Source organism: Triticum aestivum, chromosome 3A (genome assembly GCF_018294505.1).
Source record: "Triticum aestivum cultivar Chinese Spring chromosome 3A, IWGSC CS RefSeq v2.1, whole genome shotgun sequence".
NCBI classification, from domain to species: domain Eukaryota; kingdom Viridiplantae; phylum Streptophyta; class Magnoliopsida; order Poales; family Poaceae; genus Triticum; species Triticum aestivum.
The window spans coordinates 199714702-199737274 of record NC_057800.1 but is presented as its reverse complement, the minus strand read 5'-3'; the positions used below and the strand labels follow the sequence as shown (position 1 = coordinate 199737274).

Sequence of the window (22573 nt, the reverse complement as noted above, 5' to 3'; positions counted from 1 at the left end):
TTAAGTAAGAGAAAATAATCAAATATGAGCCCTATGTTGTACTCCATCCAAAATTATAAGTACGTGTCATTTATCCCTGAACTTTGCTGTAACATGGCCAACATGCATGCCTTAACACTGACAACCTTGTTTGCCTGTTTCAGCTTTTGACACAAATCCTGAAGAGATGTGTAAATTTACAAAGAGAACAAGATAACTAGCCAACCTATTAAATACAGTGCAAGAAACACTACAAATATATAAGAAATAACTTGCTTAAGTAAAGCATTCCAAAAGAAAAATCACTCATGCAAACAAATCATATAGAACACACCATCATTCTGAGAACAACATATCATAGAGATAGTAGGTACTTCTACAAATGTGCCAAAAATAACACAGATGATTTCTTCATAATTGGTAAATAGGCTACAACCAGTTGAGAATACTGATCTTGCAGACAGAACAAAAAGAGGCTCCAAGGTCCTGATGCCTTGCCCCAACACCGAGAAGAGACAGTAGCGAACCCAAGGAACAGATAAGTAATTCACCCACAATGTAAATGGTAAGTTTGGTAACAGAAGACAACAACAATTACCATAAACGATCAAACAGGACTGACTTGTCACAGAATCCTGAATGTCAAGGAACTTCGTCAAGACCTTCGGCGTGATGCAGGTCCAAAGAAGAGATCAGTTCTGGATGGTAGCTGGATGTTTCGATTCAGTAGGAGAACAAGGCAATGCTTTTCACAGAATATCCTTCTCTGGTTGTCATCATTCCTCATATGAAGGGATAAAATCTTTCATTCTCTGGTAACAGAAAAGTACTCCACGATGAATGGTGGTATGGTTGGAAGAGACCATTATACGTCCTTGGAAACAACCACTCCAGCCTGCGACTTTCCAAGCACAGACAAGCGAACCAACAAGTGGCCTCGAGCGGATGGAACATGTGTGATGTTGTGAAGTACACTATGCTACCCCGCATTGCCGCAATTTCCAGCCCATTGGGTAAGTGCCCAAGCTTCCGTCGAACTTTATCAGTCAGGTTGAATACCCTGATGTTAACCCATGCCCCAGCATCAAGGCCATCTTCTTGACGCAGCATGAAACCAATGTTGAATCCATTTGAATAAGCAATGCACATGTTATCGCCGTTAATTTGGCCAAGGATCGAGCTGGGAAAACCATCCAGATTCAGGAGAGGTGGGATCATCTCAACAAACAATAGCGGGTTGTTTGGGTCGGGATCCAAGACAACCACATACAAACGATTCCGATATGGCCAGTAGATGAAATTACCCACTCGCATGCCGCTCTCAGGCAAAAGATCACCTTGGCCGCCTTCCGGGTCGGGGGGCGGGACATCCAACCATGGGGAGAGGAACCAATCGCCGCCTATTCCCAAGAATGAGGAGAAGACCGCAGCCCGCAACCTGAACTTTCCATGGGCAACAAGACAGAAGATGCGAAAGCTCTCGGGGTTTTCGTCATCGCAGATCAGGCCGGCGTGAAGGAACTGACCATCGCCTTCGCGGTCGTCGTCGTCGTCGAAGATGTGGGCGTCACTCAGATCAAAGAACCGTTCGCACCACCGTGCCAAGGTGTTGACACACGAACATGTCACGTGTACCCTCGACGCCGGGGGTGATGCACCGCAGCTCACGTCGAAGGAGACCCGACCAACAGCGCGATACGCAAGACAGTCGACGGGTGCTTTTGCAGACCCGAAACCCCGCGCACCCGGGAGGGACCCCGTCAGGGATTGCGGCGGCTATGGGCTGCCCTAGGTCGATTCGCTCGCCCCTAGAGCCTAGGGATTCGCAGCTCTCAAACACGAAGAACAGCGAAGAACGAGAGAGAAAAACGGTGGAGAGATAAAAAGTAGACAGGAAAAAGTAGTATATTGATTTGTTCGATTGTGTGTTGTTCAATCGGCCGTCACCCCCAACATATATAAGAGGCGGCTGGACTTCCCGTACAAGTAAAGGATTCATCTAGGCTTTCCTTACAAGAAAAATTACATCAATTCGCGTCCTAGAGTCCTAGTTCTATTCCAACTCGGATTCAGTCTGAATCTGGCCCAACTTCTGTCTTCCTCCTTGTGCAGGCCGCCGAGCCTCCATATGACCTCCGATCAAGATGGCCCAAACATCAAACTTGTGCGCCTCGACGATACGAACAACTCTCATGTTGACCACTTTTTCAAATAAAGCCATCTTGAATACTTTTCGAGGTCGTTTTTACCTTCCAGTCGGACTCGGTCTTGCGGTAGACTGAATTATCCGAGTGTTGTAGTGAATTTGCAGGTCATATACTATCTCTGATGACGATGACTCCAAAACCAAAGTTTACCGTCTTGATGATACGCACAACTTCTGTATTGAACACTTCTTCATCCGAGATTATCTTGATAAACTTTTGGGCACATGTTCAGTTTCACTCGGATTTGAGCTCATCCACTCGGATATTAGAGTCTTTCACTCGACTGGACCTTTTCACTCGGATGACTATATTTTCACTCGGAAGACAATCTTTCACTCGGATGATGACCACATTTTCAGTCGGAAGACAATCTTTTACTTGATCGACCAATTTTCACTCGACCTTTTACTCAATCGACCTTTTACTTGATCGGTAGGTTTTCACTCGACCTTTTACTCGATCGGTAGGTTTTCACTCGACCGGTGAGTTTTCACTCGGATGGTAAGTTTTTCACTCGACCAAAACATAGCCTGATCTTGATTTGTCTCTCCAAGTCTCATACGACCTCGGATTGAGACGAATTATATATGAAAATCGATCGGCTCGACGAGACGAAACTTTTCCGTGTTGAAGGTTTTTCAATTCAAGGCCGTCTTGAAGGCCGAATTGCTCACGCATTGCGTCAGACACTTATCAACATGTGTCTGGTGTCAAGCGTAATATTTTGGTCTCTGACCTGTCCAGACCGTATTGACTATAACTTTTGCATATGAACTCGGATTGAGATGATTTATATATGAAAATCGACTGTCTCAACGAGACGAAGACAATTCCTTTAGAGCACTCCTTCATCTGAGGTCATATTGAGGACGTAATCGGCCGAAAAGCACTCAAAATATTAAATTTTGTCACTCGGAGTACAACTTCGGCCACTGAGATGAGGTCGAATGTCGATAGCCTAAACATCAAAGTTATTCCACTCGGCGATATGAAATTTTCTCATGTTGAAAACCCTTTCACTTTGTATCTTGCCAAAATCAGGTGTCCACACATGCCCCCCTGTTTTTCGGCAAAGCTTGCATGCCGAAAAATAATATGCATAGTGTTCGTTCTAAGGACGATGTTAACACTCCATCGGCCATTTATTTTTCTCAGGGCGATAATTATGTATCGGCCATGTTTGTGCTAAGGGCGATAATTGTATATCGGCCATTGCCTACTTAGGCTTCCTGCCACACACTCGGGTGGTACTTCTTCAAATATTTTCCATTGAGAGCTCGAGGTAACAATGCCCCTTGTATTGATTCCACCAAATATGAATTTCCGGGAACGATTCTTGTAATCCTAAAAGGACCTTCCCAACTCGGAGACCACTTCCCGAATTCTCTATCTCTTGAACCAATCGGCAGAATCACTTTCCAGACAAGATCACCAACTTGAAAATTCTTCAACTTAACTTTCTTATTGTAAGCCCTTGCTACCCTCAACTTATCTCTCTCTATGGCATTCAAAGCAGCCAAACGTTTATCAGCAACCTCGTCAATGTTGTCCATCATCAAGTTATAGAAGTCTATTGCCGACAAATCATTTTGTTTGGCTATTCTCAAAGCATTCAAATTTACTTCCACCGGTAAAACAGCCTCCTGACCATATACTAGCTCATATGGAGTCACTTTCGTAGCACCATGCCTTGAGATTCTATGTGCCCATAATGCCTCAGACAACAAGTCATGCCATCTCCTTGGATTATCCTCAATCTTCTTCTTGATGAGCTTGATTAAAATTTTATTGCTAGACTCAGCTTGTCCATTAGCTTGGGCATAATATGGAGAGGAATTGAGCAACTTTATATTATAAGATTCGGCAAACTCTCTGACTTGGTGTGACATAAAAGATGAACCTTGATCTGTAGTTAACGTTTGAGGAATACCGAATCTATGAATAATGTGCTCGGTTATGAATTGAATTACCTCCGTATGTGTCATGTTCTTGAGAGGTACTGCTTCAGACCATTTAGTGAAATAATCAGTTGCCACCAATACGAACCGATGCCCTTTTGAGGAAGACGGGTGGATTTGTCCAATGAAATCTAAACCCCAACCTCTGAAAGGCCACGGTTTGATAATAGGATGTAACATAGCAGCAGGAGCCAATTGAATATCACCAAACTTTTGACAAGCTTCACACCCTTTATAATATCTGAAGCAATCATTAATCATAGTCGGCCAATAAAACCCAGCACGTCGCAATAACCATTTCATTTTGGGAGCCGACTGATGAGTGCCACAAATACCTTCATGCACTTCTCCCATAGCAACTCTTGCCTGGTCCTCATCTAAACACTTTAGAAAAACATCATCGACTGTTCGGCGTTAAAGACCATCATCTCTCATTGTATATTTGAAAGCCATACGCCGAACAGCCCTGTCCACCCTTTCACTCGGATTGCACAAGTAATCAACAATAGGCTTTCTCCAGTCGGAATTATCACCTGCACTAGATTTTTTGTTAATGGCCGAATCAGTGGGTTCAGGTTCGGCCTCTCTCATATTGGCAAGACAAGACATCGGTCTTTGAGAGATATGAAACATGCCATGATCAACATGATATCCATGCTTGCTGTGCCAACTCATTTGCTTTCCAGTTGTCATGTCTAGATATATGTGCAGTGCTAAAACAATCCAAAGTAGAAATTATATCTAGACATTTATCAAGATAAACATTAAGTGATTCGTCAAAACACTGAAAGATTCTAGATATTTGCTGCACTACTAGTAACGAATCACCGTAAGCCTCAATATGTGTAACACCTATAGCAAGTAACATCTCTAGACCGAATAACAATGCTTCATATTCGGCTTGATTGTTTGTGCAAAAATATTCTAAGCGGCATGAGGCTTCAAAAACAGCACCATGAGGAGATATATAAACAATACCAACACCTTGGCCATTGCTACAAACTGAACCATCAAAGTACAATCTCCATGGTACTAATGAAACAAGGTTCATATCAACATCATGCTTATCATTAATCCGATGTTCAACAATAAAATTAGCAACAATTTGGCCTTTCATGTATTTTAGAGATTCATAAGCCAAATCATACTCAATCAAAGCATAAGCCCACTTGCCAATTCTACCACTAAGAATTGGCCTATGCAACATGTACTTAATGACATCGGTTTGACAAGCTACCACACAAGCACTCGGCACTAGGTAATGTCTCAATTTTGTGCAAGCGTAATATAAGCATAGACATAGTTTTTCAATAAATGTATACCTTGTCTCGGCGTCCAATAAACGTCTGCTCAAATATGTAATGGCATGCTCTTTTCCTTCGGTATCTTGAGTCAAAACAGCACCAATAACACCTTCCTCTGCTGCGATATAAAGTTTGAAAGGCTCTCTATGCTTGGGTGCTTTCATCACCGGAGGAGTGCACAAATAATTCTTGATCATATCAAAGGCTTCTTGCTGTTTTGCCCCCCAAGTGAAATCAACATCATTCTTTAACCGAAGGATAGGAGTAAATGCATCAACTTTCCCTGACAGATTAGCTATGAACCTTCTCAAATAATTGACTTTGCCAAGGAACTTTTGCATATCTTTCTTGCATGTCGGAGCCTCCACTTTCTGTATGGCATCTATCTTTTTGGGATCGATTTCGATGCCATCTTCATGAATAATGAAACCCAAAAATTTGCCAGCTGACACGCCGAATGCACACTTCAAAGGATTCATCTTCAGTCCATACTTTTTCATCCTTTCAAAAGCTAAACGCAAATCGGCCAAGTGGGATTCAAAAGCATCCGATTTGACAACAATATCATCAATATAAACTTCAAGTATGACACCGAGTAAATCATGAAAAATCAAATTCATAGCCCTTTGATATGTGGCCCCAGCATTTTTCAATCCGAATGTCATCACTGTCCACCTGAATAAACCAAGGAAACCAGGACATCGGAAAGCTGTTTTGTACATGTCCTCTTCGGCCATAAAAATTTGATTGTATCCGGCATTACCATCTAGAAAGCTAATAACCTTATGTCCAGAAGCATCATTAATAAGCATATCGGCTATTGGCATGGGATACTCATCTTTGGGTGTAGCCCTATTCACATCTCTGAAGTCAATGCACACCCTCAACTTGCCGGATCCCTTCTTCTCCACTGGGACAATGTTAGAAATCCACTCGGCATACCTGCAAGGTCGAATGAATTTAGCTTCAAGCAGTCGACCGATCTCTTCCTTGATCCGGTCATATGTTTTCGGATTAAACTTTCTGGCCGACTGTTTATAAGGTCTAAAACCGGCCTTTATAGGCAACCGATGCTCCACTAGCTCTCGGCTCAACCCTGGCATCTCATGATATTCCCATGCAAAGCAACAAACATATTCTTTCAATAGCTCGATTAATTTAGCTTTACAATCGACTTTCAAATTTTTGTTTATAAATGTCGGTCGACTGACTGATCCGTCTCCGATATCTACCTCTTCTAACGGATCAGCCGATGTTAAACCTTGTCCAAGTTTATCCATGTCATCCAACTCCTCAATAGACTCATACATATCGTTCTCGCTGGACCGATATTTTGCAAGACGTTTTTGTAACCACTCGGAACTAGGATCCATTTAAACATATCATACCTTGGAGCCGATTGCATTCAGTCGGCTTTAAAGACACGGGCACAAAACCATTCTTGGTCGCGCTGAGAAAATCAAACTCTGATAAGTCACGTCCCGTCAAGCAAGTAGCATTGGGATGTTGCCAATCCACCGATGCATCGGCCAAAGCAACACAGACCGAGTTATCCGCATGAATGACTTCCACTTCATCATCAACCCACTGAATCAAAAACTGGTGCATAGTGGATGGCACGCACTGGTTTGCATGAACCCAATCACGGCCTAGTATAACATTGTAGTTACCTTGCACCTCAGCGACAAAGAATGCAGTAGCCAAAGTTTTGCTTCCGACTGTAAGCTCCACATACATTACACCTTTGGCTTCAGTTTTCTCTTTGCCTTCAAACCCGTTGAGCACCATATTGGTCTTGATCAATTCTTCATCAGGCAAACCCAATTTCTTGAAGACCGAATAGGGCATAAGATTTACCACAGCACCACCATCAACAAGCATCCGAGTGAGCGGCGACCCATTGATATGACCTCTGAGATATAATGGTTTCAGATGCTTTACTGGTTCTTTTGGCTTCTCGAATATTGCATTTTGAGGACCAAAATCCAGCTGAGCAACTTCCCCTTCCTCATCTACAGCACGAAACTCAGCAGGTAAGTAATACACCATATTGATATCCATACCTTCATGAACCGGTGTAGATTCATAGTCCACCATATCAGCCTCTTCTTCAAGCGGATCGACCGATTCTGAAATCTGGTCGAGTGAAAGAGAAGTAAGAAGTGTTGCAGACGATGTAATAGTTGTCGCATCGTCCTCTTTGGATGGTGTAGGCACTTCTGTGATAGATGTAGAAGCTGATGTATCTTGTATTTGTTTTGGCCTCCACACTTGTTTTGCTGGAACCATGGGCCGAGTGTCATTGAACAACTTATCTCTTTGCTTCTCGGCCTCCTGTTCTGCCATCTCTTGACTCCTTAACCTCTGTAGTTTCCTCTTCTGTGTCTTTGTTAGCCCTGGAGGACACCACTTTGGCTGAGTGTATTTAGGATCTCTCGTTTTTACTCGGCTGGTGCTTGCTTCATGGTCATTAGCCGAGTGCTTTGCCTCGATAGAAAGTATCGGCTCAGTCGGATTGCTATGCACAATAGGCTGCTGTATGGCAAATGTTTCGGTGCCCAAGATAAGTGAGTCGACATCCATTTTCTCCTTGCCTTTTCCTGACTCAACTGCTGCAACACTCGGTGACTTAACACGCCATTCTTTCCGACTTTCCAGATGCACGAAATTTCCACTCGGGCGCACCTTTTTACTTGGATGGAATCCACTCGGATTGATGTCACTCGGATGGTATCCACTCGGATGGAACTCAGTCGGAGGGAATCTACCCATCCACATTTTTTCACTCGGATAGCTTCCACTTGGGTGTATTCTTACACTCGGATAATTTCCATCCGGTCGCATATTTTTACCAGCCGACTGATAGTTACCGATGTTGAGCCGGCCATTATATGAGTAATCAAGTCGATCCCACACAGGTTGCTTCTGCTCTTCTGAAAACTGCGCCCTTGGTCCACTTGGTTTTGTATACCGACTGAACATATCAACTGATGGTGACCTTGGTCGTTTCAGATGAGTCGGTCGATTGAAACTAGAACCGGCCGACTGGTTAGCATATTTGGACAGCAACATATCAAAAGTTGGCTTGATCCGCTTGCGCTGCATTTTAACTTCATTCTTCTTCCACTTGCCAACTTCTGGACTCTTGGGCTTGACAAATTTAACACGAGTATTTTCTTGCACTTGCGGTTGCCCCCCGAGTGTAGGATTCTTGATGGTGATTTTGATCACTTCCTTGCCATCGGGTTACTTATCAAGCACAACCTGTCTCCCCAAGACCCTGTTGTCCTCCTTGTCTTTCCTGGGCTCACCAACAATGACATTAGCTTTATTAGCAGATTCGGCCACCTCCGGCCGAATGAGTAGCTTCTTCCCCTCCAAATCCATGGTATTCATTGGAAAAGGTTGTTTATCAACTTGCATCTCAGAAAAGTTCAATCGTCCGTCATTAATGGCCGATTGTATCTGTCGTCGAAAAACATTGCAATCGTTAGTAGCATGAGAAAAAGAGTTATGATACTTGCAATAAGCACGCCGTTTTAGCTCTTCAAACGGCGGTAAAGTATGAGATATTCTAATAATCTTAGCCTGCAGCAAAGCATCAAATATTCTATCACACTTAGCAATGTTAAAAGTAAACTTCATCTCTTCATCACGATTCTTATGAATCGGTTTCAAATCATTGCAAGTAAAGGGTTTGGCCTTAGATGGCCAAACAAATTCAGTAGCAAAAAAATCACCCTCATCGTCCGAGTGATCACTGTCATATTCCACCATATTTATCTTTGGACGATCGGCTTTGTATCTATGCACTTCTTTGAGGTCTTTGCTTCGGCTTTCCTGAGCCAAAGCCCTTTGTAAGACTTGGTTGATATTTAAGAACTCATAGCCTTCTAGCTTTTCTCTAATGGGAGTTCTCAAACCACTCAACACTAGGTCTGCCAAGTCTCTCTCGGTTATCACCAAACTAAAACACCGGTTTTTCGTTTCTCTGAATCTCTTGACGTAATCGGAGACCGATTCATCATGCTTCTGCTTAACCTATGTTAGATGTGACAACTTGAGTTCATTGTCGCCACTATAAAAGTGATCATGAAATTTCTGCTCTAGCTGCGACCAAACTCGAATGGAACCATGTGGTAAAGAAGAAAACCATGAAAATGCGGGTACCAGTCAATGACAAAGGAAATAAACGCACTTTCAACTCATTCAGTGAGCCTGCCTCACCCAATTGTGCTAAGTATTGACTAACATGCTCCCATGTGGTTTTTGTGCCTTCTCCATTAAACTTAACAAAATCTGGAATTTTATATCCTGGAGGGCACTGGATGGCATCAAAGTACTCGGGGTACGGCTTTTGGTAAATCCGATTCCGAGGTAACTCAACTCCAAAATTCTCTCGAAGCATCTTAGCCATCTCCTCTCTAAGATTAGCTAAACCATCATCCATAGTAGACGATGAAGCTTGGTGGCAGTGGCATAGGAGGAGTAGGGTTACTAGCTGTAGGTAGGAATTGTGGCAGGTATGTCGACCCATAATTTGGTAGTGGTCGAGTGGTTGTAGCTGTAGGTAGGGTTTGGTTCGGTGTCACCACCGAACCTGGCATGCTCATAATAGGATTAAATGGTGCAGCCACAATCTGATTTGTTTGGGTAGGATAATAAGTCATCGGCATGGGAGGCGCCGATGAGATAGGTAAAGCCAGATTAGGGTTTTGCACACTAGCAGCTACACCATCATTACCACTAGTCGATTGAGATGTATTCTTCTGAGCATTAGTATTTTCTATGAAAGTTTGATAGACTAGATTGTTACCATCAGCAATACGACTTTCAATCTCAGCCCACTGCTCAGGAGAAAAGGCAGTACTTACAGAGGGTTTAACCTGCTTGGCTTGCAAAGGAGGGAACTTGATTTCTTCAATCGGAGTGATGTTGCCTTGGCGATCCTTCTTGAACTTTGCAAGGAACTCCTGCAAGTCCTTCTCCTCGCGCGCCTTCTTGTACTCCTCATAGACTTGGCGATGATCGGCCGATATCTCATCAAGACTGGGCTTAATGATGTTATCGGCGTCTACCTCAGATGGCTTGGGAAGATCAGACATGGTGGATGATGATGATCGATCTTCTTCCCCAGCGGAGTCGCCAAAAAGTGTGTTGACACACGAACACGTCACGTGTACCCTCGACGCCGGGGGTGATGCACCGCAGCTCACGTCGAAGGAGACCCGACTAACAGCGCGATACGCAAGACAGTCGGCGGGTGCTTTTGCAGACCCGAAACCCTGCGCACCCGGGAGGGACCCCGTCAGGGATTGCGGCGGCTATGGGCTGCCCTAGGTCGATTCGCTCGCCCCTAGAGCCTCGGGATTCGCAGCTCTCAAACACGAAGAACAGCGAAGAACGAGAGAGAAAAACGGTGGAGAGATAAAAAGTAGACAGGAAAAAGTAGTATATTGATTTGTTCGATTGTGTGTTGTTCAATCGGCCGTCACCCCCAACATATATAAGAGGCGGCTGGACTTCCCGTACAAGTAAAGGATTCATCTAGGCTTTCCTTACAAGAAAAATTACATCAATTCGCGTCCTAGAGTCCTAGTTCTATTCCAACTCGGATTCAGTCTGAATCTGGCCCAACTTCTGTCTTCCTCCTTGTGCAGGCCGCCGAGCCTCCATATGACCTCCGATCAAGATGGCCCAAACATCAAACTTGTGCGCCTCGACGATACGAACAACTCTCATGTTGACCACTTTTTCAAATAAAGCCATCTTGAATACTTTTCGAGGTCGTTTTTACCTTCCAGTCGGACTCGGTCTTGCGGTAGACTGAATTATCCGAGTGTTGTAGTGAATTTGCAGGTCATATACTATCTCTGATGACGATGACTCCAAAACCAAAGTTTACCGTCTTGATGATACGCACAACTTCTGTATTGAACACTTCTTCATCCGAGATTATCTTGATAAACTTTTGGGCACATGTTCAGTTTCACTCGGATTTGAGCTCATCCACTCGGATATTAGAGTCTTTCACTCGACTGGACCTTTTCACTCGGATGACTATATTTTCACTCGGAAGACAATCTTTCACTCGGATGATGACCACATTTTCAGTCGGAAGACAATCTTTTACTTGATCGACCAATTTTCACTCGACCTTTTACTCAATCGACCTTTTACTCGATCGGTAGGTTTTCACTCGACCTTTTACTCGATCGGTAGGTTTTCACTCGACCGGTGAGTTTTCACTCGGATGGTAAGTTTTTCACTCGACCAAAAACATAGCCTGATCTTGATTTGTCTCTCCAAGTCTCATACGACCTCGGATTGAGACGAATTATATATGAAAATCGATCGGCTCGACGAGACGAAACTTTTCCGTGTTGAAGGTTTTTCAATTCAAGGCCGTCTTGAAGGCCGAATTGCTCACGCATTGCGTCAGACACTTATCAACATGTGTCTGGTGTCAAGCGTAATATTTTGGTCTCTGACCTGTCCAGACCGTATTGACTATAACTTTTGCATATGAACTCGGATTGAGATGATTTATATATGAAAATCGACTGTCTCGACGAGACGAAGACAATTCCTTTAGAGCACTCCTTCATCTGAGGTCATATTGAGGACGTAATCGGCCGAAAAGCACTCAGAATATTAAATTTTGTCACTCGGAGTACAGCTTCGGCCACTGAGATGAGGTCGAATGTCGGTAGCCTAAACATCAAAGTTATTCCACTCGGCGATATGAAATTTTCTCATGTTGAAAACCCTTTCACTTTGTATCTTGCCAAAATCAGGTGTCAACACAAGGGGTTTAGCACCGCGAGCAATAGCTCGCCTAGTTTCTTGAGGAGAAGGTAGCCGCCACGGGCGTCGTAGACGATCCAGTTAGCTTCCGGGCCATCGCGCGCCTGGAGGGTGGTGAGGAAAAAGTCACCGCTCAAGATGGCGGCCACGAGCTCTGGATCATTCCGGCGGGCGGGGGCGAAGGCGGGGATGTGGGGGAAGCCATTATGAGGGACATGTGGAAACGGTGTGTCGAAGAAGAGGCCGAGGAGGGGCGCTGGGTGGAGGTCAATGAATTGACGGCGGAAGGGGGGGAAATTGGTCACCAGGTTGCGCCAGGGCAGGCAGGTACAGGCGGCGCGGACGAGATCCGAGAGGGAGGGAAGGCAGAGGAAGATATCGAGCAGCAGGTTTTCAGGGAGGTCGTCGATGGTGGCGGCCGCCGCCGCCGGCTGGCCGTTGGCGGCCATAGATACGGCGATTGGACGGGGGTTCCCTCGCCGAACCAACTAACTCAGTCTGATCTATAGAAGGAAATGAGCCGCTCCGTAAACAGGAGAAGTGGGTTATTAACCCCAGCAAGAGAGGATGTCGCTGGGCGCTGACATTGTCCATCTGTCCTTTTACTGTGCCAAAGGGAGAGAAAAATGCGTTGAGGAAAAAAAAAATGCTGGTCCACTCTGCGTTTGGCACCAAGGCATGTATTTTTGAAGTTTTAGGAGAATACCATGGTTTTTGTAAAGCCATGGTTTAAAAGACTTTGATTTGTTTGGCTTTCACAAATACTTTAGTTTAGTTTACAAAACCGTACTATCTTCAAAATTGAGGTTTTTTTTGCAATATCCAAAAAGGTGTCCGGACTTCTTTTTTTAAACCGGGAAACACTCACGGTCTTAGAAAGACTGTGCTTGCCAAACGCTCTATAGTTTTACTAAAGCAGAGGAAAACTGCATGTTTTAGAAACTGAGGTATTCATTGCCCAGGCATTACAATACATAGTTTTGGATTACTGTGGTTTTAGAAATACTGTGCTCCCAGACTAGGCCTACGTTTTCTCCCACCACACGCACCCCCTCTCTCTTTTCGTATGGTTGTCACGACAAATGGTCTCACGGATCGCGTCACGGCTTGGCATGGTGATGGCGGCACAGTTTGGTTTGGTGGCCGGGCGAGGGCATTGGGAAAGGAGGCGGACATGGGGAAGGCGGCGCGCTCGGTACGGCTTGGCCACGTCATCCCCGCATATGCCAATGATCTCGGTCGGTGGCAATGTTGCCACTGCCGCTGACGTCGGGAGGCGTCTAGGGGATCGGCTACGAAGGCACCAACCATCGAGCTGCAACTGGCCTGCAACGAAGATCTACGCAAGGGCGCCACCAAGTCTGCATGGACGTCCTTGAACCCGTTAGGTGAGATGAATTCTTTTGCTCTTTCATTCTCCACTCGTCCTGTTGTAGACCAAATAGATCGGATTTATTGAAAGATTTGTTGTGATTTTGATGATTGATTTTAGTGTGTAGTAATCCAAGTCCCACGCTCTGCTGCTCCTGCAACGGCGACATTTTCTACTCCCACTAGGAGAATTGGTTCAAGATCAGAGGCAAAAAGTAAGGTCCTACTTTATGTCTATGTTAGTCTCTCAGCCCAGTATAATTCATCCCCAGCCCTCTATGTTCACTTCACTTTAGTTAACTAAATTAGGCATAACGCTCGGATGCAAGTAGGTTTTTACGAATTTATGTATTCACTATAACAGTAAATAACATGTATTATTAAACCTTATATGTGATACACAACTATTCTTCAGGAAGAGAAGAAGATAAGAAATGAGCTGAAAAGGAGGATAAAACTAGAGACAATGGCTACATGGATAACTAGATTAGAAGAGTTTGAGAGTGGTCACCTTCCTTTCATGCGCTTGCTTTATAAAGGTAAAGATTCAGTTCACCACACAATTCCTGTTGTTTTTATTAAGAGTTTCATACTGTTGCATAAGAAATGTAGAGGGAAAAGATACATGGTTTTACTTCTGGGATTGGGTACATCTCTTATTATTCACATTCTTGTCAAATGACTTTAAGCATTAATTATCGGAAACTCCAAAGTATGAAAGTGTGAACCATGGTAGTTTACTTTCTTTGTTGTTTGTATATCTAAAATTTGTTTGGTGTGCCCCAAGATTTGAATTACGTGAGTTTTACTTGATCGCTTTGTTTTTGTGATTACTATCCTAGCATCCATCTCATGCGTTCTTATGAAAATCAACTATTGCAGCAGGAAGATGATTCTATGGGTCCGGTAAATAGGAAATTGATAATGAGGGCCAACTTCAATACCCATCCCACTATGTTGCTTTGAGTTCAGATAATTCATGGTGTCTATGTTGCTTTGTGTGAAGACATGATGTGGGATAAAATCACAAAAACATGGTTCTTTGTTATGCATGGATGGATCCCTAGACACGTGGTCATATTGTCTTAATGTTCATGTGCTTAATAGCCTCTTTGTAACATCCCAATTTTCAATTTGGATGTTATACATAGGTCATCATATGCATATCATATTTTATTTGCATATTTGGTTGTGATCCTAGAAATCTTAAGCAACTCAAGGACGCAAGGAGAGAGTTGGGGATTTCATAAATTTTCATATTTGAAATTTATCAAATTTGAAAAGGGGCCATTTTGATTTTAACATTTTTCTCTCCAATTATTTCAATATTAAAAATAAAAGAGAGAAGATAATATGACTTCTTCAAAAGAAAGGAATATTGGAGAAGAAAATATAAAATCAAATTAAAATTTTATTTGGATTTTATTTGCTATTTTATTTGAATTTAGAAAAATATGCATTTTTGAAAGTTGTATTTTTAGGCCAGAAAAATGTTCACTTTGCTCTAAATAATAGATTTAGACGGTGAAAATTGTTTTTGGTATGTTTAGAAGTTTTTTATAATTTACTAGTATTTTCTTCGGGCGAAATTTTATTTAAAAAAAAGTTTCCTGCCTGACAGGGCCGAAGCCCAGCCGAGCAGGCCGGCCCGCTAGGCGCCCCGCCTTCCTCCCGCGCCGCCGCTCGGACGCCGAGGAGTCCGGCTCGGACTCCTCATGGCCACCCCTCCCGCAAGGCAGCCCCCCTCGCCCTTATAAGCCACCGACCCCCGCCGCCTCCTCCTCACTTCGCCCCGCCGTCGCAAGCCCCGCACCAGCGCCGCCCACCGCCAGCGCCGCCCGCTACCACTGTTGTGCGTCATCGCCGCCGCTTGCGCCGCCCATCGTCGTTGCTGCGCCTAGCCCGCACCACCGCCTGTGCAGCGAGTCACCACCGCCGCCCCTGCCTCGGCCGTGCCGGAGTCGCCGCCGCCGTCGTTGATTATTGCCGCTGCCGAACCGGTAAAACCTATCCCGGTTTCCCAGGTTTATCTTCCGATTTTTTTAGAAGTTAGGGTTTTCTTTCGGTTTTCCGGTTGGATGTAAAGCACGGACGTTTGTCCGTTATTACCCTGTAGCAAATGTTTTCATTCATTAGGGTTTCATAGCGAACGTTTCTTCATTAGGGCTTTTCTTTTTTGGGGCCAGGGACCTATCCGTGATTATTTTTTTCACAAATCAGTCCCTAATCATCAAACCCTCGCAACTTTTTGCTCGCTTGTCCAAATCCAGTGAAACCAACGCCAAAATCTTCGTCTTGTTCCCTCTTTCCAGATAAACAACTTGAACATGGTTTTGATAATTTAAAATTTGATTGCAAGCATATTTGAATTCAAACTTCTTTTGGTCATAGTTTGAGTTTCGTAGCTCTGATTTGGTTGATTCTTTTTGCAAATAGGAGCTCTTCAGTTGAACTTTCAGTTTGGATCTTTTCATTTGAGTTTTACTCTTGCATCTTATGGTTGATTGCTTATGTACGTTATTGTTTGTTCACGATAGAGTTTCCGAAGTGCGAAGCGTGCTACTATGAGTCACTAGGGTTTTCAGATCGTCAGCAAGGCAAGTAACACTTTGATCATATCCCTTATTACCCAGTTTTTATGCATTAGTCTCAATCCTCAAACATTGCATGAGTAGGATCTGTTTAACAGGTGGGTTTTGGGAAGTAGTTGTTGAGGTAGTACCTATTGCCCTTTTATTCAAACCTTGGGAGTTACCTATGCATCACCATGATATTGCGTGTGCGTAGGATTTTTTTTTGAAATTACTACATTCCCCAACAGTATTCCTAGAAGAACTACCAGGCATGCCGCCAATTCGAGACATAGAGTTTTTGATAGAGTTATTGCCAGGCAACAGACCAATATCGAAGAGACCATATCGGATGCCCGCAAATGATTTGGAGGAAATTAAGAAGCAGATTAAGGAGTTATTGGAGAAAGGTTATATCCAATCCAGTTCATCACCATGGGGAGCCCCAGTGCTCTTAGTTGAGAAGAAGGATGGATCTTTGAGAATGGTTGTTGATTATCGGGCATTGAATGAAGTGACGATCAAGAACAAGTATCCACTACCGATGATCAATGATCTGTTTGACCAGTTGCAAGGAGCTAAAGTATTCTCCAAGATCGATCTTCGATCAGGATACCACCAGTTGAAGATCCGAGAACATGATATACCTAAGACAACTTTTACCACAAGGTATGGGCTATATGAGTACACAGTCATGTCATTTGGATTGACTAATGCCCCTGCCTAGTTTATGAGTATGATGAAAAAGGTGTTCATGGAGTTTTTGGATAAGTTTGTTGTGGTGTTCATTGATGATATTTTGGTGTACTCGAAGAATGAAGTGGAACACAAGGAACACTTGCGTTTACTTCTCGAGAAGCTCAGGGAACACCAGCTGTATGCTAAGTTTAGCAAGTGTGAGTTTTAGTTGAAGGAAGTTGGATTTCTTGGACATGTTATATCAGGAGAAGGTATATCCGTAGACCCTACCAAGGTTCAGTCTGTCACTGAGTGGTTGGAACCCACCTCAGTTGGAGAGATCCGAAGTTTTCTGGGACTTGAAGGATATTATCGGAGATTCATTGAGAATTTTTCCAAGATTGCGAAACCCATGACAAAGTTGTTGAAGAAGGGCACCAAGTTCAAATGGACCGAGGATTGTGAGGCCAGTTTTCAGGAGTTGAAGAAATGTTTGGTTACAGCCCCAGTACCGATTCTTCCGGATTTACGCAAAGATTTCCAAGTGTATTGCGATGCTTCTCGCTTGGGACTTGGAGGTGTACTTATGCAAGATGGAAGAGTTGTTTCGTATGCCTCATGGCAGCTTCGACCTCATGAGATGAATTATGCCACCCATGATTTGGAGTTAGCAGCCGTAGTGCATGTGCTCTAGACCTGGAGACATTTTCTGGTTGGAAACTGTTGTGATGTGTACACGGATCATAAGAGTTTGAAGTACATTTTCACGCAGAAGGAGTTGAATCTCAGGCAGAGGAGATGGTTAAAGCTCATAAAGGATTATGATATGAAATTGCATTATCATCCAGGAAAGCCAATGTCGTAGAAGACACTTTGAGCCGCAAAAGTTATGCAATACCCTTGTAAGCGGAGGATTACCACAGGAGTTAGTTGATGATCTCAAGGAACTACGTTTGGAGATAGTCCCAAGAGGTTTTGTTGCAGCAATGGAGGTTCAGTCTACATTATTGGGAAAGATTCGAGAAGCTTAGAAGGATGATAAGGAAATTGTGGAGATAAAGGAGAAGATGAGCAAAGGAAAAGCCAAAGGTTTTCGTGAGGATGAGCACGAGACTTTAAGGTTTGAGGATTGTGTATATGTGCCCAATAATGCGGAGATCAGGAAGTTAATACTTCAAGAAGCTCATGACTCACCATACTCGATTCACCCCAGAAACACCAAGATGTATTTGGATTTGAAGGAACGTTTCTGGTGGACCGGTATGAAGAAGGACATTGCCGAGTATGTAGCAGTATGTGATGTATGTCAGAGAGTAAAGGAAGAACATCAGAAGCCAGCAAGATTATTACAGCCTATGCCGATACCCGACTGGAAGTGGGATAAACTTGGCATGGATTTCATCACTAGATTACCCAGGACCAGATCAGGATATGACTCAATCTGGGTAGTAGTAGATCGCTTGACCAAAGTGGCTCACTTTATCCCCGTGAAAACCACATATACAAGCGCGAAGTTAGCCAAGATATATATGACCAGGATTGTATGTCTGCATGGAGTTCCGAGGACCATCGTATCAGATAGAGGGACACAGTTTACCTCGAAGTTTTGGAATCAGCTGCACTAGACTTTGGGTACTAGGCTAGAGTTCAGTACAACCTTTCATCCGCAGACCGATGGACAGACAGAGAGAGTAAATCAGATTCTGGAGGACATGTTGAGAGCTTGTGCGCTAGATTATGGATCTAGTTAGAATGAAAATTTACCCTACTCAGAGTTTTCATACAATAACAACTATCAGGCTAGTTTGAAGATGGCCCCCTTTTTGAAGCTCTGTATGGAAGGAGATGCAGGACACCGTTGATGTGGGATGAAGTTGGAGACCGTCAGTTGTTTGGACCAGATTTGATCAAAGAGTCTGAAGAGAAGGTTAAGTTGATCCGAGATAGACTGAAGGTAGCTCAGTCCAGGTAGAAGAGTTATGCCAATACAAAACACAAGGAGGTAGCCTATGAAATTGGAGATAGAGCATATCTTCGTGTGTCACCACTCCGAGGAGTTAAACGATTTAGAGTTAAGGGAAAGTTAGCCCCGAGATTTGTAGGACCATACCGAGTTTTGGAACGTATGGGAGAAGTTGCCTACAAGTTGGAGTTACCCGAAGGATTTCCATGAGTTCACGATGTGTTTGACGTTTCCCAGTTGAAGAAGTGTCATGCTGAGATGGCCGATATTCCTCTAAGAGATACAGTTCCCCTGGAAGCGATCCAGTTGGAGAATGATCTGACCTACGAGGAGAAACCCGTTAAGATTCTTGAGTTTTCCAGCCGAGTTACACGCAACAAGGTTATAAAGTTTTGCAAAGTTCAGTGGAGCCACCATACCAAGGATGAAGCCACCTGGGAAAGAGAAGAAGACATACGGAAAGACCACCCGCACCTATTTTCTAGCCAACCCGAATCTCGAGGGCGAGATTCATCTTAAGGGGGTAGGTTTGTAACATCCCAATTTTCAATTTGGATGTTATACATAGGTCATCATATGCATATCATATTTTATTTGCATATTTGGTTGTGATCCTAGAAATCTTAAGCAACTCAAGGACCCAAGGAGAGAGTTGGGGATTTCATAAATTTTCATATTTGAATTTTATCAAATTTGAAAAGGGGGTCATTTTGATTTTAATATTTTTCTCTCCAATTATTTCTAATATTAAAAATAAAAGAGAGAAGATAATATGACTTCTTCAAAAGAAAGGAATATTGGAGAAGAAAATTTAAAATCAAATTAATATTTTATTTGCAATTTTATTTGAATTTAGAAACATATGCATTTTTTAAAATTGCATTTTTAGGCAAGAAAAATGTTCACTTTGCCGCCTTCCTCCCGCGTCGCCGCACGGACGCCGAGGAGTCCGGCTCGGACTCTTCATGGCCACCCCCTCCCGCAAGGCAGCCCCCCTCGCCCTTATAAGCCGCCGACCCCTGCCGCCTCCTCCTCACTTCGCTCCGCCCTGCCACCGTAAACCCCGCCGCCCGCCGCCAGCGCCGGCCGCCGCCGCCGCTGCGCATCGCCGCCCGCTGCCGAACCGGTAAAACCGAACCCATTTTTTCGGTTTATCTTCCGGGTTTTTAGAAGTTAGGGTTTTCTTTCGGTTTTCCGGTTGGATCTAAAGTGCGGACGTTCGTCTGTTATTACTCTATAGCGAACGTTTTCATTCATTAGTGTTTCATGGCGAACGTTCGTTCGTTAGGTATTTTTTTGGCCAGGGACCTATCCGCGCTTATTTTTATCACAGATCAGTCCCTGATCTTCAAACCCTCGCAACTTTTTGCTCGCTTGTCCAAATCCAGTGAAACCAACGCCAAAATCTTTTTCTTGTCCCCCCCCCCTTTACAGATAACCAACTTGAACATGGTTTTGACAAATTAAAATTTTGTTGCAAGCAGATTTGAATTCAAACTTCTTTTGGTCGTAGTTTGAGTTTCGTAGCTCCGATTTGGTTGATTCTTTTTGCAAATCGAAGCTCTTCAGTTGAACTTTCAGTTTGTATCTTTTAATTTGAGTTTTACTCTTTCATCTTATGCTTGATTGCTTATCTATGCTATTGTTTGTTCATGATAGAGTTTCCAAAGTGCGAAGCATGCTACTACGAGTCACTAGGGTTTTCATATCGTCAACAAGGTTAGTAACACTTTGATCATATTCCTTATTACCCAGTTTTTATGCATGAGTCTCAATCCTCAAACATTGCATGAGTAGGATCTATTTAACATTTGGGTTTTGGGAAGTAGTTGTTGATGTAGTACCTATTGCCGTTTTATTCAAACCTTGGGAGTCACCACGTTACGCTTATTATACTTTGCTATGCTATGCTCATAGATGTGGTTTGGTTTGAGTGATTCATGACAGTTGTGAGTATTATTATGAACTAAGGGTTTACTTAAGGTGGCTACTTTAACACACATCTGGGTGATTGGTTTGTGGGCACCTGGGGAAATCCAGTGCCATCCAAAGAGAATCCCGGGGTATCCGTGTGATTTTTTCCTATGGTTTGCCACCCAAGCTCAAAGGGATCATTATGTTATTCATGCTGGAAACTTCCGTGTGCAGCCACAAGCCATTATGAGCTCTGGCATAGTTGAGTAAGTTGTGGGAATCCTTTTCGTGATAGGCTAGCAGATGTAGGGGATTGTAGGTGTACTGGCCTATCTATCGGTTAAGGGGACCTCTTCGGAAAGACTGTGTCCCGGTCATCCGTTTCTCAAACATCATGCAGTGCAAGAAATACAAAGGAGGAGATCGAGTCTTGTGGGGAATAGTGCGCAAACTTCTGCAGAGTGTATAAACTAATCATGGTTAGCCGTGTCCCCGGTTATGGACATCTTGCGTATCTGGTGCTTGAATTACTATGTTGATCTCATCACTGTACTTAATTTAACTTGTTGGGTTAATGATTATTAATTTTGGGATTGAGATGGTCTTACCATTCTCAATGTTTTTCAACCAACTTTGTAGTTAAATAAAATATATTCCTTTGTTGTAGGAAAAAACTAGCTTTCTGCAAAAATAACCATAGAGCCTCCACCGGCCAAATATGCATATAGTTATAGTTGTTACTTGTTCATTGCTCTTTAGTGTTATCTTGCCAGCATATTCCATGTGCTAATATACATAGGCTACAACGTATTATGTTGCTAAGTTTTCAGACGAAGAGTAAGGTGCGCTAGGTCATTGTCGTGCACTCAGCTATGCCGCTGGAGTTGATGGACTCATTGTACCTTCGAAGCTTCCGCTGTTATGTTCATTAGATGGCCTTCAGCCATATTATCGAAATAAGTACTCTCTTTGAGACATTTGATGTAATAAGTGGGTGATTGAACTCTGTTATAAATCCTTCAAGTACTGTGTGTGTCAGCATTACCGATCCAGGGATGACACTTATACACAGAGATTTGACCTTTGAGGTCGGATCGCTACACTCTTAAAAGACGATAAGGTTTGCACTTAATCCTTGACTCCCTCGATATTTTGTGCTTATCGTAAATTAGAGTTATCTATTAGTATCTTGAAAATATAACATTGATTTCTCACAAGATTGTCTGACAAAGTCTTCCTTTGTCCCATCTATGTCTTCTAATAGGTTGGTCAATCGTAGTGGCAGACCAAAGGACTGTATGAGTAATATACTATACTACTAATAGTTCTTTTCATCTGTGCCTTCTAATAGTTGGGTCAATCATATTGTTAGACCATAAGATCTAAGTCAATTTACTAGAACATAACGTAAGTAGTTACCTCAGTTAGTTCACTTTCTAGGAACAAAAATTGTTGGATATTGTACTGGCCACACGTGGTGCTCAGTTTACTATTGTACACCGTGAGAGACATTGTTGAATCAATGTTGTTGCATTTATCTCGACTAAGATATATATTGTGTTCCTGAGCTCGTGAAGATACTACAAAGACTTTGATGTCATGGCAACTACTCTGCCCCTGGAATTGCATGCCTATCCATGTTAGCTTCTCCAATCTTTGATCTAAGATTCTGAATCAGAGACGGTACCCATATGTGTGCACTGAATTTTTGAAGGACGTCCCATATACTTTAGTAGTTGTATGTTTATCTTACATTCTTATGGACAGATCTTTTCCCATAGGAATTCGACTATTGGCTTTGTTGTCTCTAAAACTGGATGAT

At 43.2% G+C, this 22573-nt stretch overlaps 1 protein-coding gene across 1 annotated transcript; it reads right to left on the bottom strand.

Annotated features, from left to right (window-relative positions):
- Positions 1-701: 701 nt before the first annotated feature.
- Positions 702-12704, bottom strand: LOC123056878 (uncharacterized). The gene is made up of 2 exons (XM_044480117.1): positions 12260-12704; positions 702-1586 (listed from the first exon to the last, which is right to left on the bottom strand). Exons 1-2 carry the CDS (start codon positions 12702-12704, stop codon positions 763-765), a joined length of 1269 nt encoding a protein of 422 aa, XP_044336052.1. The 3' UTR covers positions 702-762.
- Positions 12705-22573: the final 9869 nt, after the last annotated feature.